Source organism: Anser brachyrhynchus, assembly GCF_964034855.1.
Source record: "Anser brachyrhynchus genome assembly, chromosome: 14".
NCBI classification, from domain to species: Eukaryota; Metazoa; Chordata; class Aves; order Anseriformes; family Anatidae; genus Anser; species Anser brachyrhynchus.
Genome location: NC_137709.1, coordinates 10,915,143 through 10,942,619, shown reverse-complemented (window position 1 = coordinate 10,942,619; position 27,477 = coordinate 10,915,143). Strand labels below are relative to the sequence as shown.

At 48.6% G+C, this 27,477-nt stretch overlaps 2 protein-coding genes across 6 annotated transcripts in view; both read left to right on the top strand.

Moving 5' to 3' along the window:
- The window catches only part of UBTD2 (ubiquitin domain containing 2), a 257,761-nt gene extending 255,950 nt beyond the window's left edge, over positions 1-1,811 (top strand). For all 5 annotated transcript variants that reach the window (XM_080554750.1, XM_080554749.1, XM_080554751.1 and 2 more), the window contains one exon: positions 1,000-1,811. In XM_080554750.1, the coding sequence (XP_080410876.1) occupies positions 1,000-1,397 (398 nt within the window). In that variant the 3' untranslated portion in view covers positions 1,398-1,811. The remainder of the gene's footprint in view (positions 1-999) is intronic.
- A 13,394-nt stretch (positions 1,812-15,205) lies between these two features.
- STK10 (serine/threonine kinase 10) overlaps positions 15,206-27,477 on the top strand; it is a 48,225-nt gene continuing 35,953 nt past the window's right edge. Inside the window, exons 1-2 of the mRNA XM_080554731.1 lie at positions 15,206-15,700; positions 27,124-27,288. Coding sequence (XP_080410857.1) covers positions 15,545-15,700; positions 27,124-27,288 — 321 coding nt within the window. The 5' untranslated portion in view covers positions 15,206-15,544. The remainder of the gene's footprint in view (positions 15,701-27,123; positions 27,289-27,477) is intronic.

Below are 27,477 nucleotides of genomic sequence, written 5' to 3'. Positions count from 1 at the left end.
TTAAGGCTCTCATTTCTGGGCTTCTGACACTTGAACTCTTAAGAGGTTATGAAAAACGTGCTGCTGTTTTTCTGGGGTGGTTCTTGAAATGCCTTTATAAAGGGTGTAAGGGTGTTTCATACTGTTTGTTTTTGTTTTAAAAAAGGGCAAAAAGCTGTTCATTAGTTCTGTAAGAGTTGTAATATTGAGCTGTTCTGTGTGCATGTTGTATAATTTCAGTAGGGAAGGATATGCCATGTGCAAGGCAACACACCACTTCCCTGTTTTCCTTTAACACAAACACCCAGATCATCCTGGGGAACCTCTCAGGATTCTGGGAGGAGAAAAATCATTCCTGAAACTTCAGGGATTTGAGTGTGGGAGCTGCTTTAAACTTGCATCAGTTTTGTGTCGCTGCATGTCACTGCTCTGGCGATGACACCGCAGCCACAGAGCTGTTGAACTTGGATGGTCATGTTTATTTTCTATGGCAGTTATCACTAAAACACAACTCCTATATAAAACCATTTCAGCAATTTTTGAATGTTTGAGAAGTTACAAAATCATTCTTTCGTAGTAGTCTTTTGCCTCCAGTCTTTGCCATTTTGGGTTTGAGATCATGCATTTCATCCCAGTAGTACTTTCTGGGTGTTCGCATGCCCTAAATCTCATCCATGCTGCCAGTGAAATGCTCTTTGTTTAAATTTCACATGGAGAAAATAGTATCCTCCCTCAGCTTTTCCTTCCTGCTGCTTTTGAAGTTTATCCTGCTTTATCCTAGTGGGTTGGGTGCATTTGGCTTTTGTGGGGAGTGTTTTAACTCAACCCCAAGTTTCCTTATGAAAACAAGGTAAGCAATTTCTAATGATACTTGAGGATCCTACTGATCCTTTAAAGCCTTGAAATCAAGCCTCACCAGGTGCCATAACAGTGGGGTCAACGCTTCCAAGTGCGACTGCTTCAGTTTTCAGTGTGAAATGTATTGACGCTCACTTTTCTCCATTCTCTTACCTCCTGAAGGTGCTCTTACGGAGTGTTACGATGAACTGGGCAACCGGTACCAGCTCCCCGTCTACTGCCTCGCTCCCCCCATCAACATGATCGAGGAGAAGGGCGACCTGGAGACTCTGGATATCCCTGACCCGCCGCCTAACTCGGGGCACGAATGCCAGCTTCGTTTGCGCCTGTCCACAGGCAAAGACCTCAAATTGATGGTCCGCAGCATGGACACGGTGTACCACATGAAGAGGCGGCTGCATGCGGTGGAGGGAGTGGAGCCCGGCAGCCAGCGCTGGTTCTTCTCGGGCAGGCCGCTCGCAGACAAAATGAAACTGGAGGAGCTGAAAATCCCAAAGGACTACGTGGTGCAAGTCATCGTGAGCCAGCCCTTAGCGAACCCAACCCCGGTGGAAAACTGATTTCTGCTTGTTTATTGATTCTTCTTTCCTCCGTCTCTGTCATGGGATGGGTTTTCACTGCCCTCTCGTCTTTCGGTTTGTCCTGCTAATGGATTGGTTCCAAGAAATGACCAGCAAAAATTCCATCTGTGATGGAGATCTGCAAAAACAAAACATAAAAATGTAAACTGGCCTTTGGGGTTTGCCTGATCTCGTATTTAACACAACAGCAAGCAGCACAGGGCAAGGGCAAAGAAAGGAGTGGGGAGGGGAAGGGAAAAGGGGGGACACGCAAAGAGGGTGGGAAGAGGTGGTCTTTCACTTAAACAATACAAATACGTAATGATTCTTGAAACTGTAAGTGGTGTCCTGATCTACAGAGCAGGAGTAACAGAGAGCACTTTTATTTAAAAAAAAAAAAAAAAAAAATGAAAATCAATACTTCATATCAGCACCACCTGCAGTTCATGCAAGACTTGTAGCTGCTCTGGGTAGGAGCCGTGCTGCGTGTCCATGGGGATCGTGTGTGTGGTTTGACCTAACTTGTGTGCTTCGTCCGGGTGCTGCTGAGGCACCGCGAGCCCTGGGCGGAGGACCTGGGCTGGGGGCTCGGCCCCTGCCCCACGTGGGTGGCTCCTGGCGATGCTCAGACCAAGCAATTGTACATTCCAAGGTGGCCACGCAGTCCTGTGCCATTGCTGGCTCCAGCGCTGGGGACACAGCCTGCTGGAGCCTTAGGCAATAACTTCGTAAATGTATACTTTCGTGTACTGTACTGTAAACACGCTACAAGACTGACTTAGCCTGAAGTTTACAGGCTGACTGGCACCCGAGTACGTGCCTGCCGAATTACTGTATGTCACTCAGATCATTAAAACAAGCATTGAACAAGCTAGCTAAGGTGAGTGATGCATTGGTCTGCGATTAAGGATTAGGTGCGCGACCTTTGTCAAGTGGCACTGGTGTGCTTGCTGTAATAGGTCCAGGTTAAACTGCAGTTACACCCGGATGTAACGGATTGGAACTTCCCATGCTCGGTTCCTAGAGGGCATGAAGTGTGGAAATAGGTGGACAAACGAGCACACAAATTTCAGCTTTTCCTCTGAGTGTCGTTTGCAGCAGCAGTCTGTCTTTCTAGATATGGTGATCCTGTAGCCAGAGCAATTGGAGGTATCCTCACCAACACACGCTGGCTGCCCAGAGCATGGTCATGGTGTTCAATAACCAGGGCTTTTCCCTTCAGAGCGTAAGAGCAGCCCTTTTGGCACACAAGAGGTCCTCTTCTAGTCTCAAAAATCTGAATCAGATGAACATATCTGTGGGGGAAAGAACTTGATCGTTACCTTGGTTAGAGATGCGCTCTGTTCCTTGGCTGCTCCGCGCCCTTGTCTGGCAATGCCTTTGGATGAGATCAAATTCCCTGTTCCTTTTAAACTTGATTGCTAGTTGGCTTGTTTTTTCAGCCATTACTGAAATTACTTTATTTCTTCCAAAGGCTAATACGCTGGTCAGGCTAATCCTTTTTACTGGTTTCTGTCTTCCCTCTCTGGGTCTAGGGTCTAAACCTACAATTGTCCCAACTCTTAGTCATCTGCTAGTGAAGCTGTTGGGTTAGGATTGACAATTTTAAACCTGTTACTGCTTCATTAATGCTGTAGAACTCTGTTCCTCAGAATCTAATGGAGTTTCGTGCTCAACAAGCATCAGTGTAGAGCCAGAATGGGCTAAGGTCATGCGTGCAACGTTGCAAGTCTTTCCCAACAGATGGAAGCAGATGTGAAATTTACATTGATGTTGGTGCAGCCAACTTCCACCTCTTGGAAAACAGATCCACGTTCTTTGTGCATTTCCCACTCTACCCCAAATAAATATAGCTTTCATTTTCATCCCTGTGTTGTATGCAAAGATTTCCTGGCAGTTCCTTAAACTCCAGTTCTGTACAGGATGACTGAAGGGTAGGGGCAGAGGTGTGTAAAGGAAAATTAGTTCTCTGTTCTCATAAACACCCAAGTGACTTGGTTTTCTTTTTTCTTTTTAAAAATGAAATCAAAGCTGATTAATAATCTAGAACAAAAGTTTTCTATTTTCTTTTTAAGACAAATATGATTTAATATACTGGGGTTTTGCAGCCAGATCTTTTGCATTCCAGAGGGAAAAATATTTATTTGATATGTAAACAACTCAAAAATCTCTTGGATTTTCAGTGGTCAAAGGATGGTTTTGTGCCAGGAAGACACTACTTGTCTCATAAGGCATAATTTACATCTTCATGTAAATGGTCATTGCAATGTCATTACCTTCCAGCCCTTTCTGGAAAAAGGGGGTGTGGGATGAGCAGAATTGTGATAGCTGATTGGGAAAGATCAAAGCTGAAACCGGGATGACAATTTGCAACTGCAAACATTAAAACACTAATTTTTTTTGTAGATTGCGTTTTGGAGATTTTTTTTTTCCTTTTGTTCAGGCAGTTGTTACCATGTCCTGGTTTTGAGATTACAGCATGTAGGAGCTGGGAGAGCTCCTTCTTTCCTTCCTTCCCCTGTCAGAAAAGCATCGGTCCTGTTACGTTGTAACAGATTACTGTGTTTTATATCAACTGTTATTATGGTGGGGAGCAAGGCGATGACCTGAAGGCTATGTCGTAAGTGGGCTTTGAGTAGAACAGAGAACTGGTTTATGAAGATGCACTGTTCTCTGATAACCTCTCTCCTCTTCTGTCTAGTAAGTACATAGCTAAACCTGAAATAAATGGTTAAATGCTTTTACAGGTGGAAGTGAAGACGATTTTAATTTCTTCTTTATAAAATGGCAGATGTGCTAGGCACGTACCCTACTGGAACCGAATTTTACAAGATTTGTATTAGGGAAGAATTCTAAGTTTCCAAAGTGTATCTATATATATTAAAAAAAAAAATCAGTAATGAAAGCATACAGCATGTTGACTGACATATCCCTTGTACATGCCTAGAGGTTGCAGTATGCATCGAAAGCAGTCATTGCTGTCTCTGTGAAACGCCTTGTCCTCTGAGGTTGTCTTCAGTGCAAGTGCAGGGGACCAGGTATGGGCTCCTGCAGGACTCGTGACCTGGAGCAGGGAGGAAGGGAGGGAGGCTTAAGTGCAGAGCAGAGGAGGCACGGCTGAAGCAAGACTAACGAAGTACTAAAATGCCATTTAGCTTACAGGACCAGGTGCAGGTCTGCATGTGGCTGCTCACGTGGGGAGGACAGAGAAAAGCCTGCTGGTGGTGCTGCGCCTTTACTCTGTAGCATGGGCATATGCTGAGGGGTAAGCTCGGTGCTGCTGGCAGCCTGGCCTGTGCTGGTTTTTGGCAGGCTGGTTGGTGCGGTGTCCTGAGCAGAACTGAAGTAACACAGCGGATTTGTAGTGCACGCAGCCATGAACAGCAATGCCAAGCGCTGACAAGAGGAGTAATAGGATTTTATTTGTTTTGTTTTGTTAGACCCATCAGACCTCTGTGTCATTCCTGATTAATTCTGGCCACGAACTGATGCCAGTAGAGTACGTTTTTTGCCCTGTCAATGACAGGTCTGTTTGACATGCTTCAAATCTTCATACTCTGTTGTTGCTTCTGCCTGACCCAGAAGTAGTAAACCAGTGAAAGCCCACGCTCCTGCACAGCCTGAGAGGCAGAGAGGCATGAACACTGCAGAGTCTGCTGGGGAGCTCCAGGAAAACCTCAGATGCTGTAGGTACGTTGCAAAAGGATGCTTCAGGTCATCCTCCACAGTCAAGTGACAGTACTCCTGCAGAACATCCAGCGCCCAAAAGCTTGGTTAACTACGTTGGCTTTTTGTGCTTTTCTGTTTATTAGTGTTTTCTACAGAAAACATAGCTGGGAATAGCTGCTCTGTGAAACCTCTTTTTAGTTTTCTGAAAGCCTTTTCTTCTCTAGAGCTTGGAAAACTAACTGATGTGAATCATCAGTATAACGAGTTGGTTTTTGTGTTTTGTTTTTTGTTTTTAAATAGCCACACAAATGCTAAAAGCAGCAACAACAAAACTAAAAAAAAAGAAAACTCATTCCAGGAGCAACCAGACAAAACCACAGCACCTCTTTGCCTTTCACAGAAAACTCACAAGTTGGGGAGGAGAGGAGAGGGATCCATTGATGCAACAAGGCAACACGTGCCATGTGCATAACGCTTAGTGTAAACCAGGTGGCCAACTGATAAAATATTGCTGTAGTATGACATGCTTCTGCATATATATCTATCGTTAGTAAATAATATAAAAACTTCAAAAATGCTATTAAAAATCTTAGTTTGTTACAATGGTGGGATGCTTTTAGCCATGGAGTTTTGAAAGCATTTTAGCTGTGTAAGTGTTGACGAATTGAATGCTGTACATTTCTCCATTTCTATCTTCTTCAGAAACACAAGTGGTAGCTACCTTTCTGACTCTTGATCTGTATTTTACAAACTGTTTTTTATGTCACTGTAAATACGTTCAAGACCCTGCACCTTATGCAGAGAATGTTTACTTTTTTTAAGAAAAAAGATTTCTGTTGGCTTTTTCAGTAAGCTGCTCAGACCTTGTTATGTTGAAATAAAAGCAGTCTCTGTTAGAAAGGGGCTTTTTTTCTTTGCCCTTGACCACTTCCTCCGTACGTCAGGCTCCCTCCTGGATGATGGCTGGCAGCTCCCGGATGGCTCGCACCCTTTTGGAATAGAGCATAGAGGTACTTTGAGAAAGGAGTTTTTGAAAACTTGCTTTGGGTGGGTGGGGGTGAGCTTTGTACGCTCTGCAACAACATGATGTACGCTCTGCAACAACAAAACCTTCAAACCCCCTAGATGTTGGTGGTCTGCCTTGCAAGCTCTAGGAAGTCTTTGCGTTAAACTTGTCAGCAGCTGTGCTTCTGTCTTCTCCCAAAGAAGATGAATGTCCTACTATTATATCTGCAGCTACAAACACTTTTGTTGGTTAACGACTGTATATACAAGTCTGCCTGCTTTAAGACTTTCATTTTCATCAAGTGTTTTTGATTGTTCTGCTCTGCAAACGGCTCTCCTCTTCCATATTTCATTTAGATACTCCGTAGCCGCATGTGTGTTGCTCTTGTTCCTAGGAGATGGAGCTATAGCTCTCCTTCCACGGGAGACATATACATGCCACCGAGCCTCCAAAATTCAAATAGTTGGAAGAAGAGATGTGTTAACCAGCGGGCTTCTTTCTGTGGACTTGGAAACTTTTAATAAACGTGTCCACTGGACTCTCCATGAAGAAGTATGTTCCTGTCCTTCAGGCAGGACCACTTGTTGGGTATTTATCCGGTAGAACTCTGTATTTGTATATTTTACAGACGATGACCATTTGATCAGAGCCATGGGGCAAACAGAGAACTTAAAATCCTGACTCCTGCCTTAAAACTCGTAGTTCATCTTGAGCTCCAAAAATTCTGCACCTGCTTGTTTCAAAGTCCCTTTTTCCTTAGGAAATTTGAATCCAGTTAAAGGCTGGAGACGATTTAAGGAAATTTGAATCAAATTAAATTTTAGCTGATGTCTTTATTAAAATAACTAACTGGTCTTGTATTAAAAACCCTGTTTGTGCCTCTCAAGTCCAGGGAATGTTTAAAAAGTGGAGGTGGCTTTTGAGCAATGATTGAAATTACTGCATCAGCTGGAGATTTGTAAGCCACTTGCTTTCGTGTGTTCTGAGCAAGAGACTTAGGTTTGTGTCCTCTCTGCCTCATGGTAATGGCTTTCAAAGATGGCTGGTACCATCAAATTTGTACTTCTTGAATAAATATCTTCATTTTTATGGTAAAAAACCTTTTGTACGCAGTTTGTTTGTGTGTGCCACGTAACAAAGAAACATTCATGTTGCGTAGGATACGGTGCTAGATGTGGTACTGACACAGAAAATACACAGCTCCAGCACACAGTGAAACAAGGACGAGGGAATCCCAGTGACGCGATCTTTTTTTTCCCCCCCTGTAACTTTTATAAAATCTTTTAGAATCAAATATACAACTGTGTAAAACATGGCTTTTAACTTTTTTCCCCCCTTCCTGGCTCATTCAGCCAATGAAGAGTTCTAGGCCTATATACAGATGCTGTGAACATCAGGTAACTTTTAAAATGCATTCTGTATTTTTACGTTGTACCTCTGTTTCTTGGCTGACATATCGCAGTAGTGTGGTGCACATATTTTTAATCAACTGCAAAGCACAAGTAGGTTGTCTTTAGACTGTTAAATTATTTGATTTTTTTAACCTAGGGAAGATCTTTTACTGTTGAGAGCAAACCATCATGATCTTCTATGAGTTGGAAATGCTGTACAAAATTTCCTGTATTTAAAACAAAAAAATAACAAACAAAGTTTTTTTCCTGCATTTAAAAATAAAAGTAATACTGGAAATACCATGCCTTAAGAACTAAATTCAGTGTTGTTTTTCTTTTTGAATTTCTTAAATAGGGCATTTAATTCTGAGCTGGAATTCCACGACTTTTTCATTACCATCTGATACCCTAGAGCCATGTTTTTGTGGTTGTTTTGGTGTGTGCCAAAGCACCTTGCAAGTAAAGTGTGCGATCCATGGAAATGCAGGGCCCTAAGGAAGGGTAGAGCAGCCTGGAGATGCCCTTGGACACCTCCTGGGAACATCCTGTGTCCACAGCTCCTGCAAACGTGCCTCAGGCTCCTTGGTGAACAGGGAAAGTGCAAAATGATGGATCGGTGTAATTGTCCTGTAATTAAATTAACTGACATGTTGTCTTAATTCAGGTCACTACTGCCTAGTCTTGATTAACTACCTAATGTATCAGAGGAGTATGATTTTTTTTTTTGTAGTCTGCTTTGATCTAATGTTATCACAACCAAGACTTTCAATTTTTTTTTTTTAATATTTATTTATTTAAGTCTTAGGATATTTTCACTGTAGAATCCACGTGAATTATAAACTTGCCTGAATTTTTATATATATTTTTGTGTGTATATATATATATACAATCCCTTTTATATATACATATTCCCATTCTCAGAGCTGATGCCCTCAAACCCCATGATTTATGAATAACGTGTGATCTTCCCTCTTCACCCATCTTCTAGCTGAGCAGTGTGGTCTCTTGTGAAACAGCAGGAGGGATGTTCACCTTACGTCGCTGCGTGTGCATGCGCAGCCCCATGCACCCCAAGCTGTCTGTGGTGTCCAGAAGCTTGGTGTGTGAAATGAGCAGGGGAACACCAACCTGACTGTGAACCTAAGCAAAGCCCCAACAGGAAGTGGACTTTGTGTCAAAAGTGCACGAGAAATTAAATTTTCCCAGTTGCTGCTGCAAGCAGTGAGGTTGGGTGTTTGTTCATACCCTGCGACGTATGAGCTTAGGGGAATATATGCTGATTTGTAGAGCAGTTATATAGACTATTTTGTTTCCCTTCTATCTAGCATGGAATATAATTAATGTTTATAGTGTGACCGTATTCATAGCTAACTGAGCTCTATCTCACTATGTGAGGTTGCACAGCGTGCTAAGGCCAGCGCAGCGTTTCTTCCCCCAGGTGGGTGCTGTGCCATCCCTGCAGGCTGCGTGCCAAAGGCAAATGCACCCATCCTGCTGCGTCTGGGCTCCTGCAACCTGGTGCTGCACTCGTAGCTAGTGGTCAGCTCCAAAGGCATCACATCTGCTGCACGGAGGGACTGTCCTGGCTGGACCTAATTTTGCTGCTGTTCGTACTGGGGCAGCTGCCTTGGTCAGTGCAGGAACTCCAGATGCCCCCCACGTGCTACAGGGAGAATCTGGCTGAGAGCTCATAAAAACACAGGGCATAAAGGTAAAATTCCAGCTTTGTGAGGAGTGGCTCGTTGTGTTCTCTTCTCACAATCCCTGAAAGCGGATCTTTCAGGCGCTCAGTTTATTTTCTCTGGAGTCGGAGCGGTTGTAAAGGTCTGGGAGCCAGGATGCCATGCTGCGGGCGTGCTCAAGCCTGGCTTCATGTGGGGTCAGTGGCCGAGCCTGGAGATGGGAATTTTCTGTTCTAATTAATCCCTTATGCTACAGCCTTGCAGCTTCATTAGGGGAGGTCTTTTAACGGCAGCGAGTTTGGAGGAGGCTGAATGGTGTGATGCCCTCAGTGTAAGGTGAGAGGGGTAATAAATTCACTGGGCTGCTGTGTCCGAAGCGTAAACAATCAATATTTAGCAAGAGAAACTGCCTCTCTTGCTTTCCCTCCATATGGGTTTAATTAGGTGGTTTAGTTAACAAAGAAAACAGCATTTCCTTTAGTTGGGCTGTTCCCCATAAGAGCAGTGACGAGGACACAGGGAAGCTGCCTGACGCCCAGGCACGCACAACGAAGCAGAAAACACAGGAGAGGGAAGCTGACAGCCCCAGCTGGGTGCTGTGCTGGAGAGATGAGTCTGCCGAACCTCAGATCGGCCTTTCTTTGTGCTCATCTGCATCTGAGCATCCCAAAACAGCCGGGGAGGAGGCTCCTCGCTAAGGCAGTGTGTGATGGCACTGGGGGACAGGCAGAGATCGTCTCTCAAATGCCGAGAAGACCCCCCTGTTGTACGGGGCAGGGGGTAATGCTGGTATCAGCTACTCCTGGGGAGAGTTGTGAAGCATGAGGCTGAAGTCTGAGTTGTGCCCATCCTTCCTCCTCCTCCTCGGATGTCAGTCTCTGGAGTTCATCTTGTTAGAGCAGCGGCAACATGAAATGGAGAAAACGGAACAAGCAATCGCTGGGCCACATCCCTTCGGTTTATTCACCTTCTACAAGTTTGATCCACCTATTTGGTGTCTATGAAGTGAACTGGAGGATGGAGGAGCAAGGCTGGCTGCATTGTTCCCAGCTGGGGAAAGTCTTGTTTGGTCTGCTGGGAGCATGCTGGTCCCTCTGGGAGGTCAGCCACTGTTCCCTTTCCTCTTTCTCCTCTTTTCTTCTCTTGGTTATCAATGCAGAAGACTGCAAACATCTTGAATTCCACATAGCTCAGTTTCTAGATTTGGAGATGGGTATCTAGCTTAGTGAAAAAGCCTTGGCTAATATCAGTTTTTTCAGAGGCAGACGCAGCACCCCAGCTCTCACCCCCTTCTCCAGCTTGCTCTAGTTCCCCAGCTCACTCAGGAGAAATTGGATTCAACTTATTGCCTCCAGCTCCTCCCAAACATGTTACAGGCTCATAGGGCACCTCCCTGGCACACGGATATTTCTCCACCGTTCTGTAAAGACTTGCAGGTGTGGCAGTGATTCATAACATCTGGGGTCATCGCGTGGCTGGGCATAAAGACGGAGGGCAGAGAGCCTTCGCTACTGCTTCACACGGCTGGGCTGCTCCTACCGACAGCATCCTTTCCATCAGGCAGCCTTCAGGTGAGAGGGCAGCATCACTGCAGCCCAGGGCTGAGGCTGCTTGGTCCAGGAAACTGCTCTGAGGGCACTGGAGAGCCGTCCCCAACGGGACTGATGCTTTGATACCCAGCTGGGCTGCTACCCCAAAAAATATTCTCTACCTTTTGCTATTTTCCTGTTAAACCATTTTCAAGTAAGACTTTGGGAATTACATCCGTAAAGAAGACAGGCTGCTCTTCTTGCTTTCTCCATGTAGGCTCTGACTTCCTCTCCCAGACGCAGCAAACTTTTCACCTCCCAAGGACTAATTTTAAATACAGGGGCATTTTCATGACCTCTGTCTGGACTGTAATTTCTCTAATTTTACCTCATCTCCAGAAATGTCGGCCTTTGAATACCTTAAGTTCTCCTTTCTGGATGTTAAAGAGAAACTTTTTGGCTTGAAACTCATGACACAATCATATCACCATCTGTGTCCAGCAGCTGAACAGCAGTCCCCCAGTGCCGGTGGACGAAATGCTTCTCAAGACAGTTCTGTTTTGGGGCAGAAAGGTTTAGAAACAGGTCACGAGCGCTGATTTCCTGCTTCGAAAGAATACGTGGAATACCAGACGGTGCTCATGTCCAGAGAATAAAGGTGACCTCTTTCTGGCTGTGCCTGCAGGAAATACCAAGCCCCTGGTGCTTCCTGCGCACAGGCAGGAGCACGTGGATGGGTTGGGGCTGCTGGCCGTGCCGGGGGGGCTCCTCGTGGTTCAGGATGCACATCACGATGCAGAAGTCATTAAAGACAATCTTCCCCATCACGTTGTGGTCTAGCAAGTCAAATAGCAGCACTAGCTGGTTTTTATTCAGGCCTGTCATAACAGAGCATGTAATAAAACTGCAGATCTGGAAAAGAGTGAGCTCTCAGGCCTCGTCTGCACAAAGCTGTGAGCAGTAATTAGCAGGATTTATTTTATTTTAAATGCCCGCTGCTCCCAAACAAGTTGCACAGGCAATTAAAAACACAGTAGCAGACAAGAGATACTGTTTGGAATTAATAGACGGCGTTAATGAGATGTCTGATTTATGAAAGTGGCATATGCAATTTCTACAAGGAAGGCAATGTTAGAGTGCCAGTGATTTTGTCTTCCTTTTCTTCCACTATACCCCAAAGGAAAAAAAAAAAAAACTTTTTTCAGTAAACCAGAAACATTGGGAAAAAAAACTATTTTTCTCCTGAATCGCTGCCAGTGGCTCAGTCCATGGGAAGAGGTGTCGTCTGAGCTGGAGCACCGTGGTGGCTTGCAAAAGCACAGGAATAGACTCCAGACCTGCAGGCAGGACGTGAGGAAGCTGTGAACCAGCAGACCAGCATCTGCGAACAGCCCCATGTGGAGAAAACTGTTGGCAACAAACCCACCTGCTTTGTAGTGCGGAGCACGGTCGGTTTATGGAAAGGATTACATGATGGGGTTGCTGCAGTACTAAGGAATTAGCTTCGGTGAGCCAGAAATTCACTCCTGCCCTATGTTCCTGGCATCTTGCTTGCACAGCTGTAAAGATCTCCTTTATCACCACCCTGGGTTTTTTGTATGTCGATTATCTGCTCACTGGGGCCAGGAGCTGGTTATCGTGTTTGCGCAGTGCTAGCAAGCCTGAGTGGGGGCTTTACGAGCTGCTGGGATGCAGGGGGTGATGTTAGTATAAAATCAAACAGGTTTATTGGGCTTTCAGACCTTTTTCTGTTTCACAGATAGGGAAGGAAGCAATTGAAGGGGGAAAGGGATACCCTCAGTGGGAGCTGAAAATCCCCCTCAGCTGCTCCAAGAGGTCCCACGAGCCGTACGTGGATCAGGAGCAGCCAGGCCAGGTAACTTCCAGTGCACCCAGGGCATGATACAGCAGGGAGGACGTGCTGGTGTGTGCTGTAACCGAAAGCTCTTTGGGGTATTTCCAAGTACTCGTATCAGCTAGCGGCTAGGTAATTAGTATTACGGAGCACTGCATTTGTTGTAACATCTGAAGTGCAGTGTTTGTAATCTCCGGATTTAAATCCTAGGCGATGTAGCGTTCCATATATCTCTTTTCAAAACATTACACAGGGCCTGTAATTTTATAGCATTAATGCCAATCTCATTTTGGAGAAGTGCTTACTGTTAGGGCTTTCTTGCACTGAAAATCCAGGCGCTGGAAATGCTGTGCCAGTGCCACTGACACGAGGCAGAACGGTTCATCTAGTACAGACGCTGCAGAAAACACCCAGATTTCAGCTTAATCTCCCAAACAGAACTAGCACCAGGGCACTGACCCCTCACAATAAGAAAACTCTGCCCTAGAACCAGAACACAGCCTCTGTCACACACTTCAATGCTTTTTCCGTGTTTTCAAGATTTCCCATCAGATATGGAGGCAAAGCTTTGCCTACCATTGATAAAAAATAATAAATATAATAATAAAAAAAAAAACATAATAAAATTGAGTGACAGAAATTATTCTGACAATGCTTAAGAGCATTAAGTCTGATTAAATTGTGCAAGATAACACAGATTTAAGGACTTTAGCAAAGCAAATGGCCTTTGAAATATCCTTGTGATCTATAGCTCAGAGATGGCTGCTTTGGAATGCCCAACTTCTTATTCAGGTTAGCTGTCAGGAAGCCGAACCACTCATATTTATCTCTATCACCCATTCCTCTTCCCATACAGAATGAGTCCTTACACCTACACTACACCAGAATCACTAATAATAAAACCAAACTCCACTGGCTTGCCTTGGTCCAAGGACCCTCTGCAGCCAGCATTTAAATGCAGAGCTGCGTGTAGTCTCATCACCAAGTTAGCAGCTTCTGCTCCATCAGTCATGCTGTGCTGACTGCTCCGAGCAGTCGTGTTTAACGCAGTGGTGATGCTCGTGGCAGTCTGCTCGCACGATCAGGGGTGCTCCTGTGAGCCTGGGGCAGACCTTCAAGGGTTTTTGTTGTTGTTTCTGGAGTTTATGTTCTCTTTCTCTTTAGCATTCGGGAAACAGTAAGGAAAAGTAATCTATAGGCAGGTGATTAGCCTGGTTGCCGACTTGGTTTAACGTTTGTGAGCTTTCTGCAAGAAATGGGTGGAAAGAGTGCAGATGGCTGATTCCTCTTGGCTGTGAAGAGACAGCAAATCTGTGTCAAGCACTGGATAAAAAATGCCACGGCCCTCAAAATGCTGTGCTGTATCAGAGTTGCTCAAAAACTTCTGAAGGGTTAACGTGCATTTGCAAAATTTATGCTAGCAGAGAAATCACCTGTCTGAGCTCCTGTCTGACCGGGCTACCCTCCGGTAGGCTGCAGGGCACCCGCCCACACTGCGAGCCCTTTGGCACAGGACTTATCTTTACCGAACCTGATAAGGATGGAGATTCCCAATACCTGCCCTCAGCTGTTGTGGCGGCAATTATGACGATGACTGATGCAAACACTGATCAGGGGGGTAGATGACAGAGCAAGGGAAAAGACCACAGGTAGCAGCTGGGGAGGTCCAGCAGGACATTAGGAAAAACTTCCCCTGGGATGGTGTGTGTCCCAAAGCAGGTAACCTGGGGAGGTAGTGTCTGCTCCGTCCTGGGAGGCTGCCAGCACTCAGATGGACAGACTGCTGCCTGTCCCGCTGCGTGCCGTGACACCCCTGCCCCAGGTGGGAACTTGGGCTGGGTGGGCTCTGGGGGTGCCACCCGAGCAACATTTCTACGCTCGTGTGTAGCGCCCAGGCCCACTGGTGCAATGAAGTAAATACACTACTATCGATACGAGTAACTGAAAAAATGAGTGATACCTGAAACACTGGAAAAATTGAGATTAAAAGGTGGGTGATTTTGAAAAGCAGCTGCTCTGATTCTGTTCTTACTCCGGCACTGCCAAATCTGCATGTTGCGTCGTATCCAAGACTCAGGAAGCTGGATTTTTAAAAAGTGCTCCATTATTTCTGTTCCAGGGATGTACTTGGGTTGTATTTTCAGCTTGTTTTTCCCACAACCCACTGGGGAGAGGGGAATAAGTAGGGGAACACGAAGCTTGCTTCAAAAAGGCAGCTAAAATTCTACTATAGCCACAGATTTCCAGGAACTGCGGTTTTAAATAGCATTTCGAGCATCACGATTGGGAAACTCCCAGCCGAAATGCTAGGGCTGCTCACACCAGGATAAATCCAGCTCTGCTTCACAGCAAAGGCAGCAAGGGGCGGCGATCAGCCCCCGCGCTCCCGGGTGCGATGTGTCGGGGATGTAAGGAGGTCTCACGCCGGGAGGCAGAGCGGGGCGCTGCCAGCATCACGCAGCGGGATGCGGGGGGGGGGGGGAATCCAGCCCCGACCCCCGCTCTGGGGGCACGCAGCAGAACACCCGCAGCCGGTGAGGGGTTGGCCCCAGAAATTACCGAAGGCGGCTGCACCGTCGGGTATTTCCCCTAGGTGTCCCCATTCAATGCGTGATTTTCACGCGGCTTTCCCGAGGGATTTAGTTTTTTTTTTTTTTTTTTTTTTTTTTTTTTAACCAGGGGGAGGATGCTGCGCACCTTCCCTCTTGCCCCCCAAACCGGCTCGCGAGCCTGAAACAACCCCGCGCCCTCCGTCCCGATGCTCCGAAGCTGAGCTCCGCTGGGCTCCGCTGAGCTTTGCTCGGCCCCTGCCCGGCCCGGGCCAATGGCAGCGGGGGCTGCGGGCGGGCCAGCAGGTGGAGCGGCGGCGGCTCCGGGCACGGCTCCGCTCCCCGGGGCGCTCGGAGGCTGCTGCCGGGACCTCGGGGCCGCCGGGCTCCCGGCTCCGCACGGAGCAGCGCCGGGAGCCGCGGGAACGGGAGCAGCGGGAGCGGGAGCCGTAGGAGCGGGAGCGGCATGGCTTTCGCAAATTTCCGCCGCATCCTTCGCCTTTCCACCTTCGAGAAGCGCCGCTCCAAGGAGTACGAGCACGTCCGCCGCGATCTGGACCCCGGCGAGGTGTGGGAGGTGGTGGGCGAGCTGGGGGACGGAGCCTTCGGCAAGGTGTACAAGGTGGGTGCGCGGCCGAGGGGCTCGGGGGGACCTCGCCTGCGGCCGCCCCGTCGGGCTGGGGGAGCCCCCGATCGTTTTCCCCTCCCCAGAAGCCGTGGGAGCAGCAGGGAGCTGGACCCCCGGCACCTTGCGCTGCCTCCCCACGTCCCCTGAGCTGCTGGAGGGGAAAAGAAGCCGCTTCTCGGCCTCTCCTGCCTGGGAGCAGAGGCAGCGGGGCGGCTGGTGGTGCTGAGTGCGGGGTGGTGCTTGGGGCAAAAAGAGAGAGAAGCGTTCTTTGCCCCCAACCCCATCTTTTTTCCTTTTTTCTTCCCCCTCTCCCTCCAACTCAACTGCTTTCCGAGTGTGTGAGGTGCTCCCTGCCAAACCTGGCGGTGCAATGAATGGAGATTTCTTGGAAGTCAGCAGGCTCCGGGCTGCCTCCAAGTTTTGTGAGCCTCCGGAGGTGACATTATTTTGTATTCCTGTGGTCCTTGCTGGCAAAAAGAAAACTTAAAGGGAGAAGAGGAGCCCAGCTCCTCACTGGTGGGGACGTGTCCAGTGCTGTGCCAGTTTAACCTTCGTGTTGGGGGAGCCAGGTTTTAAAGGCCAAATGCTCAGCTGTACTTTGCTCTCCAAAGCAACTGCATTCTCGCCTGTAACTGGCTCTGAAATGCTCCGGTCATCTCTGCGAGGTTGAGACATGAGGCTTTTGGCTGGGGCTGGCTGGAGAAGCAGGTTGGGGATCCAGCCTTCTGGGGCAAGCTGCGTAACAAAGATAATTTGGAGTTGGAGCTGTGAATTTGTTGCTTGGCAGCTGCTTTCTGACAGCCTCATTGGAACATTCAGCAAGGCATTGCCTTGAGAAATAAGTAGTAACTGCAGAGAAGGTCAGGAAGGAAGCTGGTTGTTTTCAGATCAGGACAGGGGTGTTTTACCGCAGCACTCCGGCTCTTATCTATTTATTTTCTCTATCATGTTATTTGAGAGAAACTCTCTAAAAAGCAGGCTTAAAGTGTGCTTTCCACACACTGGGTGGAAATCCTTGGTGAAGGATCCTTTCTGCTAATAAAATGCAGTTGCTGATAATCGTAATTTAATGTCTGATATATTTATAATTTTAAAAGTAGCACCGGTAGCAATTAGTGCATCTGTTACCAGTTTACTCGGTGTTGTGCATTGGAAACCAGTTTGTATATAGCAACGCTCACTCTTCTCCTGGGTAATTATTTACTTGTATTAGCTAAGGTTTCTCATGCAATGATAGGAATGAGGTAAACATTGTAAAACAAGTTAATAGGCTTCTGAGACAAATGAAAACTTAGACGAACACCTGATTTATATATCCTCTATTTTAAATGTGTTTAACATATCCTACATAGTGAACTTTTCAGAATGAACATACTTTGAAAGTGGCTGGTTTGGTTTTTAAATCTGTTGTCATACCTGAATGCCTGTGCTGTTAACTCCAGCCTGATATTAATACATTAAATTATCACAGTAACTTTATGTATGGTGGGCTAAGGACGTCCGCGTGCCGGATAACACTTTCTCAACCCTGATTCCACCTTCTTTGCTCCCCACTTCAACCCAAAGAAGAATGGGGATTGTAGCATACGATACAGTGCAGACCGTGTGGTTACAACCCAAAGTTCACTCCAAGCGTAGGTGAAGTTGTTAACGTACACTTAGACAACTGTCTGCTTTAGAGATGTTTTACTGCGGCTGGTCATGGGGAGGGGACTAACCTTGTGACAAAGCAAACGGATGTTTTATGCTTCGCGTTGCTAAAGTTTTTAATTCTCCATTTTCTTTGATCTCTTCTCTGCCCATCCTTCATCTTGGTTGGAGTTCTTGTGCAAGATTTTGTTTGTTTGTTTACGGTTCCCCAATTATTCAGGTGACATGCTACTCTAAAGCCTTATTTTAGATAATAGGCAGTAGCATTGTTATGGAGTAGTTTCCTGCCACGTGAAGATTTAACTTGCATATTCTCTTCCTTTGTCTTTCTAAATTTGCAGCACTACCCTAGGTGATGATATAGGATGCATATAGGATGGTGACGTGAAAGACTGGGCTTGCCTTATTGTTCTGCTCAGCTGCTAAAAAAGCCCAAAACAAACAACGCTTGCACACAAGGAAAACACAGGCAGCCGAGGTGCCATGAAAACTTTTAATAATTCCCTTGAAGTTACTTAAGTCAATTTGCTCTTCACACCAAAGCAATCATTCAGAGCAAGTCAGGGTGTTTGTAGGGCTGTGAGAGTTTCAGGATGTTTGAATGGAGTTCCTGCCTGCCTTCCACCCCCTTTCCACACACGGAAGCACGGGGATATGATATAATCCGCCTGTGCTTGCATCCTGCCCTGCCTCCTGCATGCTGTGCTCAGCTGTAAGAGCCCGTGGTCCCTGCGCAGGGCAGAAAGATGGGATTTGTACAGGGAATGGTCTGACACCCAACCAGAAAGTTCTGACCTGGGAGTAATTTTGATTTTCATATAAGAAAAAATGTCTGGTTTAGTAGGTCTAGTTTTTATGGTGCCAGGCTTGAGCAGGAGGAAGAAGGGCTCTTCTGTGCCGTGGTTTTGCTGGTGTTACTGCCTGCAAAACACTCAGGGAGCTGTTCCTCGGGCTCCCCGTGCACTCAGCTGAGCAAACTTGAACTGGTTTGGCACAGCGTCTACAAAAGTAGGACAGGCTTGATTTAAATGTTTGTTAATTAAAAATAATCAGGCCTGCAGTAGAGCCTGAAATGCATATGGCAGAACTTAAGGAACCAACCTGCAGCCAGTGGGATTTCCCTATTTCTATATAAAGACTTTTTTCTTCTGCAAAAGAGGGACCTGATGGTATGAGGAAATGGCGAAACTTGTTGCAGAGGGTAACAAAGCTGAAAAGTAGGAAGGGAGTGGGGAGAGACTTTCTTCCTTGCTTTCATTCTATTAATCTCTTGGTTTTGGTACCTCCAGTGGCTGTGATAAGGAAGCAATAGCAGCCCATAGATAGCAACGCACTGCATGCCAAATAGAATTTGTTACCCGCCCCGTCCAAAGTTCATTAAATCAATGATCTTACATCACTCATTAGGTCGGTGACCAGGAGTTGCGAGCAGTGTGTGCTAACCTGTGAAGTCTGCAGTACCCCAACGTTTGTGAGCCTATAAAAATACAATTTCCTAACTCAGGCCCTTTCCAAACAGCCTTAAAAACAGAGTTACTTTTTGCTGCAGAAACACCTAATACACATCTCATAAAATGCTTGGCTGGGCCTGTACTGGTCCGAAGGCGATGTCTGTGGGTGCGTGCGGGGAGGGAGGACGGTGGCAGCGGCGCCGTGAGCTGGCTGCTGGCGCAGGGCTGGGCTCGGGGCCGCGAGGATGCTCCAGCTGCAGCCGTGGGCTTCAGCCCTGAGCCATTCAAGCAGCTCCTGAAAAACCCACTGGGTACAGGGATAGGGGATTTACTGCTGCAGACAGATGCACTGGTGTCAGCAGGAATAGATGGATACGTCCAGACTCTTCTGGGCTGGCAGGGAAAGGGCTCAGACGTACAAAAGCGTGGCTCTGCTGGAAGGAGGCTCACCGCGCTTCTAACCATGGGATTGTTTTGCTCTGCTCATGCCTCTTGTGAAATGCTATCTCGGCTTTCCAGCGTGTGCTGATGGGGACGCTGGCTCCCTGATAGCGCTTTCTTCTCGCAGGGTGGGGACAGGATGGCCCCTTCGGGAGCGCGGGCTGCCACACTGCCCCCAGCCCCCAGCGCAGTGGAAAACTTCGTTTGAATTCGCCTTCAAACATCTCTCCGTTTGAAACAGGCACCGAGATAGATAACGCTCAGCCCTGTGCCACAGCAATTCATAAGCACGCCTCTTGTGCGGCTCTGCTTTCTTCTCCAGATGCAGCTCAGAAAGCCACGTTTGGGTTATCTGATCTTTCATGGCGGCATTAGGGCTTAATGCTCTCCCTGCTACAGACTATAAATGCTCCGTTTTGAAATTTGGGTAATGAAGGACTAATTGTTGAGGTGTCGTGCAGCTGCCTTGTAAGCTTGGCTTCCACAGCGTGGGCCCAGGAGAAGTTGCAGGATGTCTCTTCTGCTTGCAGACCTCTGCTCGCCAGCTGAGGTTGCGCCGCGCTCGGTTGGTTCTCAAGTGACTTGGGCTCAGCTTCTGGCAGTCTGATTCATGGGGGTTTTAACGTGCAGTTCCTGGAAAGGGTGTTGCGGAGGGATGCTAATCTGCTGGTTAGCTTTTTTTTTTTTTTGATTAAAAGGAAAAAAAGCATAAAGTTTTAAGTTGATTGATTGCAACTGTGCCCAGAAACAGGGGAAAAAAAAAAAAAAAAACTCAGATGATTTCATGACTTTGTCTCTTAGACTAGCTGATGGGTTCTTTCCCCCCATAAAACATCTTAGGAAAAGAGGAATGGGAAGACACCACTCCTTTACTTTTAGAGCTGTGGTGCAACAATATTAAACCAGGGTGAACTTTAAACTGGATTGAACTTAATGGTCACTTAAAACTCACTGAAACGTGCACTGCTCCATCCCTGCACGAGTCCAAGAGAAGCTTGTCCTGAGCCCTGTGGAGCTGCTGCTCGCTCTGTGTGCAGGGGGAGAGGGATCCCTCTGCATGGCCTAAATATTTTGACAATGATTTCTGTGTCATGGCCCGCAGCTTGGCAATGCTGTGGGCAGCTGCGTGGAAGAGAAAGCTCAGAAGCCTTTGAGCCTTTCACTCCCAAGCACATGGCAATTGTCCCTTAGAAAAATCTCTGCCCAACATGCCTCTTGATTCATTTTTTTTTTTATCTTTTTCCCTTTGAGTGCCCAGTTTCTCTGGGGGCATGTGAGGAGGGGGGGAGATGTTCTTTTTCTGATCCTTGGGGTGCTGCTGTCTGTAAGTCTGGGGCTTTTCTAACAAACCTCAGCTTAAGCCCACCCTCAGTGCCCCAGTGCTTGGCTATGGGGAGTTCTGACCCCGCACGTCCCCACAGGCTGGGGGTTTCGTGTCCCTGTTCCCTGCCACGCAGGCGTGCAGCCATTCAGCCCACGGCCAGGCCCTTAGCACTCCATGTGCTGAACTTGTTGCAGAAAGTTGCTAGGAAACTCAGAAGTGGTTTCATGGCTTTTTTTTTTTTTTCCTGATCTTATTTTTTTTCCCAGTGTTGTGGTGTTGACTGAGCAAAGATCAAGGCAGGCGTACTTGACTTGAGCCGCTGTGCCTTTCCAGGTGGTTTGAGGGATGCTCTGTGCTTCCAGACTCGAGGTCTCTGTGGGCTGAAGTTGTTAGATCCACATAGATCTTTCCCCTCTTCCATCTCTTCGAATCTTGCATGGGTTTCTGTTCATTTCTTGCTCGTGCTGGGCCTGAGAAACCAGTTGGTGTCTCTTGGAGGGCTATGGTGTGGTGTATCAGCAATGAAGCTCCCTATTGTTCCTCTGGCCTCTGCTGCTGTGCTCGGGTCCAAGGTTCATAGCACTGCATGGAGCTTCTCTGCTCCTTGAGTAATCTACTGCTGCTTGGGCTTGTTGGCTCTCCCTGCCTCCTGCCAAGCTTTTAAGGCAAAAAGGGCAGTACGTGCCATGCTCTGGTCACACTTTTTTCGCATGCCCCTGTAGAAAAGAAGCCCTTGGTCGTTGCTCAAACTCGCTGGCAATGTTTCTTTCCATTACCCCTAGCACGTCAAACCAGAGGAAGGCGTTTCTGCGTTTTTACTAACGCTTTTCTGTGTGTTTTGCAAGCCACTTCCACTTCCCCCTAACTCTTGCAAAAGTATTGCCACAGCTGCCAGGGCAGCAGCGCTGGTGCAGCCACGAGGTCGGTGCCCAGCCTGGCCGGATGCCTGCAGATGACCCTCAGCGTGGGTGCTTATTTACTAGGGATGCTCAGCAAATAGAACTTGGTGGTGTGATGTGCAGGTGGGGCAGGAGGGCTTGTTGCATGCGTGCTGCGTTTGTCCCTCTGGCAGATAAGGGAGCCTGCTGGCGCTCTCCCACATCATGTCGGCATGAGGCTCAGAGTAATTTCCCCAAGCACGTGTTTTGCACCTGAAGTCGTAACTTGTGAGCTCAAAATGTAAAGAGCTGAGCTCCTGCGGGGCCCACGCTGCAGCCAGGCTGGGTCTGGCTGGGATTGCTCAGCACCACCTGCAGCAGGACATGCTGCCTGCCTCCCTCCCCGGGCTGATGTGAGCTCGGGATCTTCTCTGCCACCCACAAGTGCCCAGGCTGCAGGACACAGCACCCTCAGGTGCCCCGCTGCCCCAACCACACTGCTGCACCCGCTCGTCTCTGCTGGCTGGTGCCAGGGGTAAACTAAACATTTCCGAAAGAAAAAAAAAATAACCTAGAGTTATTGTGACAAACTGAAGTGGCTCCATGGGTCTTGTCGGACATGGAATTAATTTCAGCTCCCATTGATTATTTGACAATAATAGGAACACTGACTTGAGCCTGTCTGTCCTGTGCTTATTGATGCAGACAGCTCAGACAAAGTTCATTGGAAGGCAATTAATCATTACGTTATCCCTGAGAAATATCTAAACGAGCAGTTGTTTGCGTACAAAGACATGCAGCAGGAATACGCTGCATGGAAAATCAAGCCAGAACTATCAACCCCCAAAGACATGGCAACCATGGGGCTTTTCCCTCTTGCTTCTCCAACTCAGTGAGATCTGAAACATCAGTGCTCCCAGCGCATGGAGAGAAGCGCATGGAGAAGGGACAGAAACGTGGTGGCACTTTACCGCAGAGCAGCTTCAAAAGGGTCACCCCAGGCTTGGAAGACCCCGGGCCACCAGCCACGCTGGCAAGCGAGCCCAGACAAAATTCCCATGGGACCAGCCGGAGCGCCCTCGCTGCTCCCTTTGTCACTGCTGCAGGAGGGCTTGCGTGGGGTTTTCCTGTGGCTCCCGGAGCAGCGTGCTGTGCCTTGGCAGCAGGGCTGCCTGAGGAAGGACGCAACAATCCTGCCTGCCGGTAACGCGTTCTGGAAAGGCTTAAAATAGCCTGGATTTCACAATAGCTCAGAGGGTGAGTCACAGGCAAAGGCCAAACAGCTTTGTCACCTGAACTGTCACCTCTTACCCCTTAGGCCCATGAAGTAAGCAGCACCTCTGCCTTCGAGGAGTGATCCTACTCGTTCCCTGCCCCCTATTGCCTGGCAGCAGCGTGCCCAGCACCTGCCTTTCTCCGGAGGGCTCCAGCAAGATCCTTTCTTCCTTTTCCTTTTTATCCCGAACCTTGGCTCCTGGCGTGGCTTTCTGGAAGTGGTTTATTGGATAACTTTTATTTGATGTGTGCTCTCTTGTGAAATGCGTGCCCCGTTCCCGTCTCTGCACAGACCTGTCAGCCTACCTCTGCACACGCGTTGGTTTGCACAAAGACTGCCACTGGCCCTGAAAGCATTTGGGGTTTTAAATGCTGAGACTGCAATGAACCCAGCTATGGTTCAGCATCACGTTCTGGGCAGTGTGCTGGTAGCTGTCTGCTCTATTTTTGTACTAATTAGCACTCCAGGGACAAATTATCCAAGGCATTAAAATGCCCAGCAGAGGATTAAATGACAGACGCGAATGCTTGTTTTTTTTTGTTTGGTTGGGTTGGGTTGGGTTGGGTTTTGTTTGTTTGTTTTTTGACTGACCAGCCATAGGTCGCACACTAGCATCAAACAGTTTCTGTTCTTGGGACCTCACCAGTTAGGGGTGGTTCTTTGTCTTCCGTCCTCAAATTTCACCAGAAAATCTGATGGTCTTGGAAACGCCATGGGAGGAGTCTTCATTTCCATCGCTTCAAAATGGGGCTTGACCCTCGCTGAAGCTTAAGGTAGAGGTGAAGCTGTAGAGAGGCAGCTCTGTTCTTCCATCCCGCAGCTCTTGGAGAGCGAGCAGTGGGTGCTGCCTTTCCTGAGCCTGGCACTGGGTCCCCTCGCTGCGAGGAGCGTGGTCCAGGCCAGCAGCTTACAGACCCAGAGATGCAGGTTACCCCTGCAAAATTGCTGGCTAGGCTTCTTGGGGTTGGAGTGGGCTGTATTTTGCTTTGTGCTGATGCCTCAGGACAGATTCTGCCCTATTGCACAAGGACAAGCAGAAATCAGAAAAGGCCTTTAAGCCCTAAAGCGTCATCCCGTGCCTCAGATGTCTGAAACTGACTTGTGGGGATGGCACCAAAAGCATTTGGCCTATTTAGCATCCAAACAAACCTTCCTGGAAGAATATCTCTGTTGTAATACGTCGTATGCAGGAAAACACCAGCAGAGAAGCTGGAGGAAATTGCCAGATGTGAGTTCCAGAGACCGCACGGCAGGTTTAGCCAAAACCTGACGCCGCCTGTATGAATCCGGCCCAGCTCCGGGGGCTGGCTGGCTGCTGCGAGGGGCTGTGACGCAGCCGTCTGCCTGCCCCATGGGGGACAGCTGTCCCTCGGTGTGCTGCGGGGCTCCTGTGGCAGGAAGGCTGGGTTTGGGCTCAGTGGGATCGTGGGCAGCTCAGCAGGGGTCAGCGGTGCCGCCTCGTGGAGTCTTGGTCCCCTCGGTGGCAGCTGCGTGGGAACCAGTCTCCTGTCTGTGCTGTAAGGGGTCATACTGGAGGAGATTTGTTTTCTAAGATCTGCTGCTCAGCCCACGGTCTCAGGTCACCTTCCTGCTTAAGCTGCTGCTCTCATACGTGCTGTATGTGAGGCTGTGAGGCACTTCGGTTCCTCCTGGGAATTGTGCTCCCACGGCACGTGAGAGCACTCGCTTCTAGCAGAGATGTTACTGCAAGGCCAGGGGAGGCACAGGGCTCCTGCCTGTACCGCGTCCTTGCATCCCAACCCACGTGAATTTGCTGTTGCTATTTCAAAGGCTCGTGTTCTGGCATCGTGAGTTTGCGATGTCCTGAGCTGGCTTCTCCTCAGAGATGATGGTCTCATTTCTGCCAGCGTGACCAAGCCGTCTGACTGCTGGTAGCTTGATTTCACCTGCGTTGTGTTTGGGCTGAATGTGAGGCAGTGTGCTGGTGGGTTCATACCTAGAAAGGAAGCTATATCTGTGGGTTGCTGGGCTACTTGCCGTTAGTCACAGGGGTAGCGATGGATAAGATCAGACTGCCACCGCCAAGCACGTGGGCCATGATCGCTCCCCTGCCCACAGCTTGCAGCCGGGTGTGCAAAGCTGCGTCCTCCAGGTCTTTGTTCAGAGCCTCCGAAACGCACAGCACAGGAGAGGAGACCCATGTTTGGGCAGGAGACCTTCACGATACCGATTGTTTCTTCACCTTCTTCGCAGAACGAGCCCTGCCATGCTTGAGGAGCAGCTCTGCGCCCGCTCCTGGTGGCACCGGCGGTGACACCGCGGGGTGGCAGCCTGCCTGCCCTCTGCCAACGGGGGCTGTGGGTTAAGTGGATGCACAGACCCCGGGGACCACAGGGACTGCATGTCCCACGAGGGTGAACACCCTACATGCTCCAGGCTCTCAGCCCCAGTGTTCTTCAGGTGCCTTCAGGGCCCCAGAGTCCTGGCAGGGCTGAGCTGGCTCGGACCCCGCGTATGCGATAGCTGACCTCAGAGGGAAGCCCCACCTTCTCTCACAATATTTACTTCCCCTCCTTGGCTCTCTCCCAAGGCCCTAAGTGTATAGCAAACACGGTGGGGTACTTCTTGTGGTGTTTGGGAAGTGCTGCGCTTTTTCCCAGAACTCCGCTTTTCCCCAGAACTCCTCTTCTCCCCTTACACCTTGCCCCAGCCTGCCTGCCCTCCTCAGGGTTGCTGGTGGCAACTTATTAGGACACAAACTTGAGAAAAGAAAAAAAAAATACAAAAAACCTATTTTGTTCTGAAACCAGCTTGAGCTGCTGTCTTGCATTTGGGCAGCAAGCCCAGGTGGAAATGGGTTTGTCCCCTGTAGTAAAGACCCAGCTGTGCGTGCCAACCAGTGTCAATTCAGCAAGCCTTCAAAACCCAGCAGAGAGGCAGGGCTCCCCTATTTTCCCTCCCTCCGTTATATGGCTTTTCCCTCGTTCCCTCCTCCCCTCCCCAGCCTGTTCGGCAGTACACAGCCCCGCTCTCACCTAAGCCTTGTAAAACTGCTCAGCGGGGCTCGGGGTGTTTACACTAGGAATTAATCCTACTGTAAGCTCCCGCCTAGGTTTTCCAAACACAGATACGTAAACTGCAGAGCAGTCAGAAAGGTCCCAACTGTTCCTACAGCCGAGCATCCCTGCCAGGGCTTCCTCCCCCAGGAAGCAGTCGTGATCCCAGCTGGGGCTGTGCAGCCCGGAGGGGGCACGATGAATGGAAAATGGGCAAGGAACTGAAATCCTGCCCTGGGGGCTCTTCTGTGTGGGTGGAGGAGTGGGGTGAGGGAGCTAATGGGGATTTCTCAACCTGCTGATTCAATGCACTTCGGGGAACGGCACTGAGCTCCTGAGTCAGTGTCTGCTGTCTCGCCCCCACTCCCAGCCCGTGACACGGCTGATTGTGGAGCCCTTTGACTCTTGCAAACAACCTTTTTGCATTTGGTTGCGGACTTCCATTTTTTTTTTTTTGCAGAAGTTGTGCAAATTTCCAATTGAAAAATGCAAATTTGCCCTGACAGCTTTGGGGAGGGTTGTGGGCAACACTGGGTGGAGAGCCCCCGAGCAGCAGCAGCGCATGGTGCCTCCAGCAATAGCAGCCACCTCTGGGGCTTGGCATCTGCCAGCAAAGCTGCAGGCAACCTGGGGCGAGGTCAGAGTCACTGACCCAATGTCACTAACGGAGTTGTTGTAAGGAAAGGGGAGAGAAAGTCAGCAAAGTTTTCCCAAGCAGCAGAAGAAAGAGGTTTGGGCAGGTTTCTAGCTATTTGGTGAAGCAGGTTGCAATAAGCAGGCTGAAGGGACTACAGGAATGGAGGGGGCAACCAGGAGAACATGTGGAGTATTTTTCTTACCGTGATCTGAGCAGCTTGCTGAAATGCAACACCAGGAATGCTGACCAGGCCTGGCAAATGCACCCTTCTCGTTGCTTTCCCTGCCAAGGAGGACATCCCTATGTTTCCCTCACACATTGCAGAAAAGTTCTGGTTAGGAAGGGAGTGTAGGGATGCTCAGGGCTGTTGACAGTTCACATCTGTACTGTGAATATGGTTGGATTTTGGAGATACTGCCCACAGTATTATATGTGGGCCTCTGGATTCTGAGATTTTCTTGCTTCCATCTCTTCTCATGCTACAGACAATAGGATTCATCTCCTTGTCCAAAAGCCTCTTCCTCTCCAGTGTGGGCATTGGAGGGAGGATGCTTTGTCCCCTGCACAGCATTTGTCCTCCTTCCAAAGCTTTGGGCATGCTGAGGGAGCAGCGAGGCACCTGCAAGCTTCCTGCGCTTGTGTTGTGGATGGTGCTGAGCGTGCATCGGCCGAGCAGGAACTGTGCAAGTACTGCGTGTTCTGGCTCTCCTCGCCTCTGTACTCATATGGGTTTTGTCTTGCAGGCTAAGAATAAGGAAACCGGTGCCTTAGCGGCTGCCAAAGTCATCGAAACAAAGAGCGAAGATGAACTGGAGGATTACATGGTGGAGATCGAAATACTGGCGACCTGCGATCACCGGCACATCGTCAAGCTGCTGGGAGCGTTTTACTGGGATGGCAAGCTCTGGGTAAGAGACTCACGGTGTGTGACCTGTACGGCTGCACATTTCTCTCTTGGCAGGGAGGAAATGGCTAATGCACGGTGAAGCAGAACCTCTGGAGCAGCTCGAAGCCTCGGAGTGAGCTAGAAATGACTCACAGGCCGTGCTCTGCTCGCTGCTTGAACAGGGCCTGGATTTTCCCCGCTTTCTTTGATA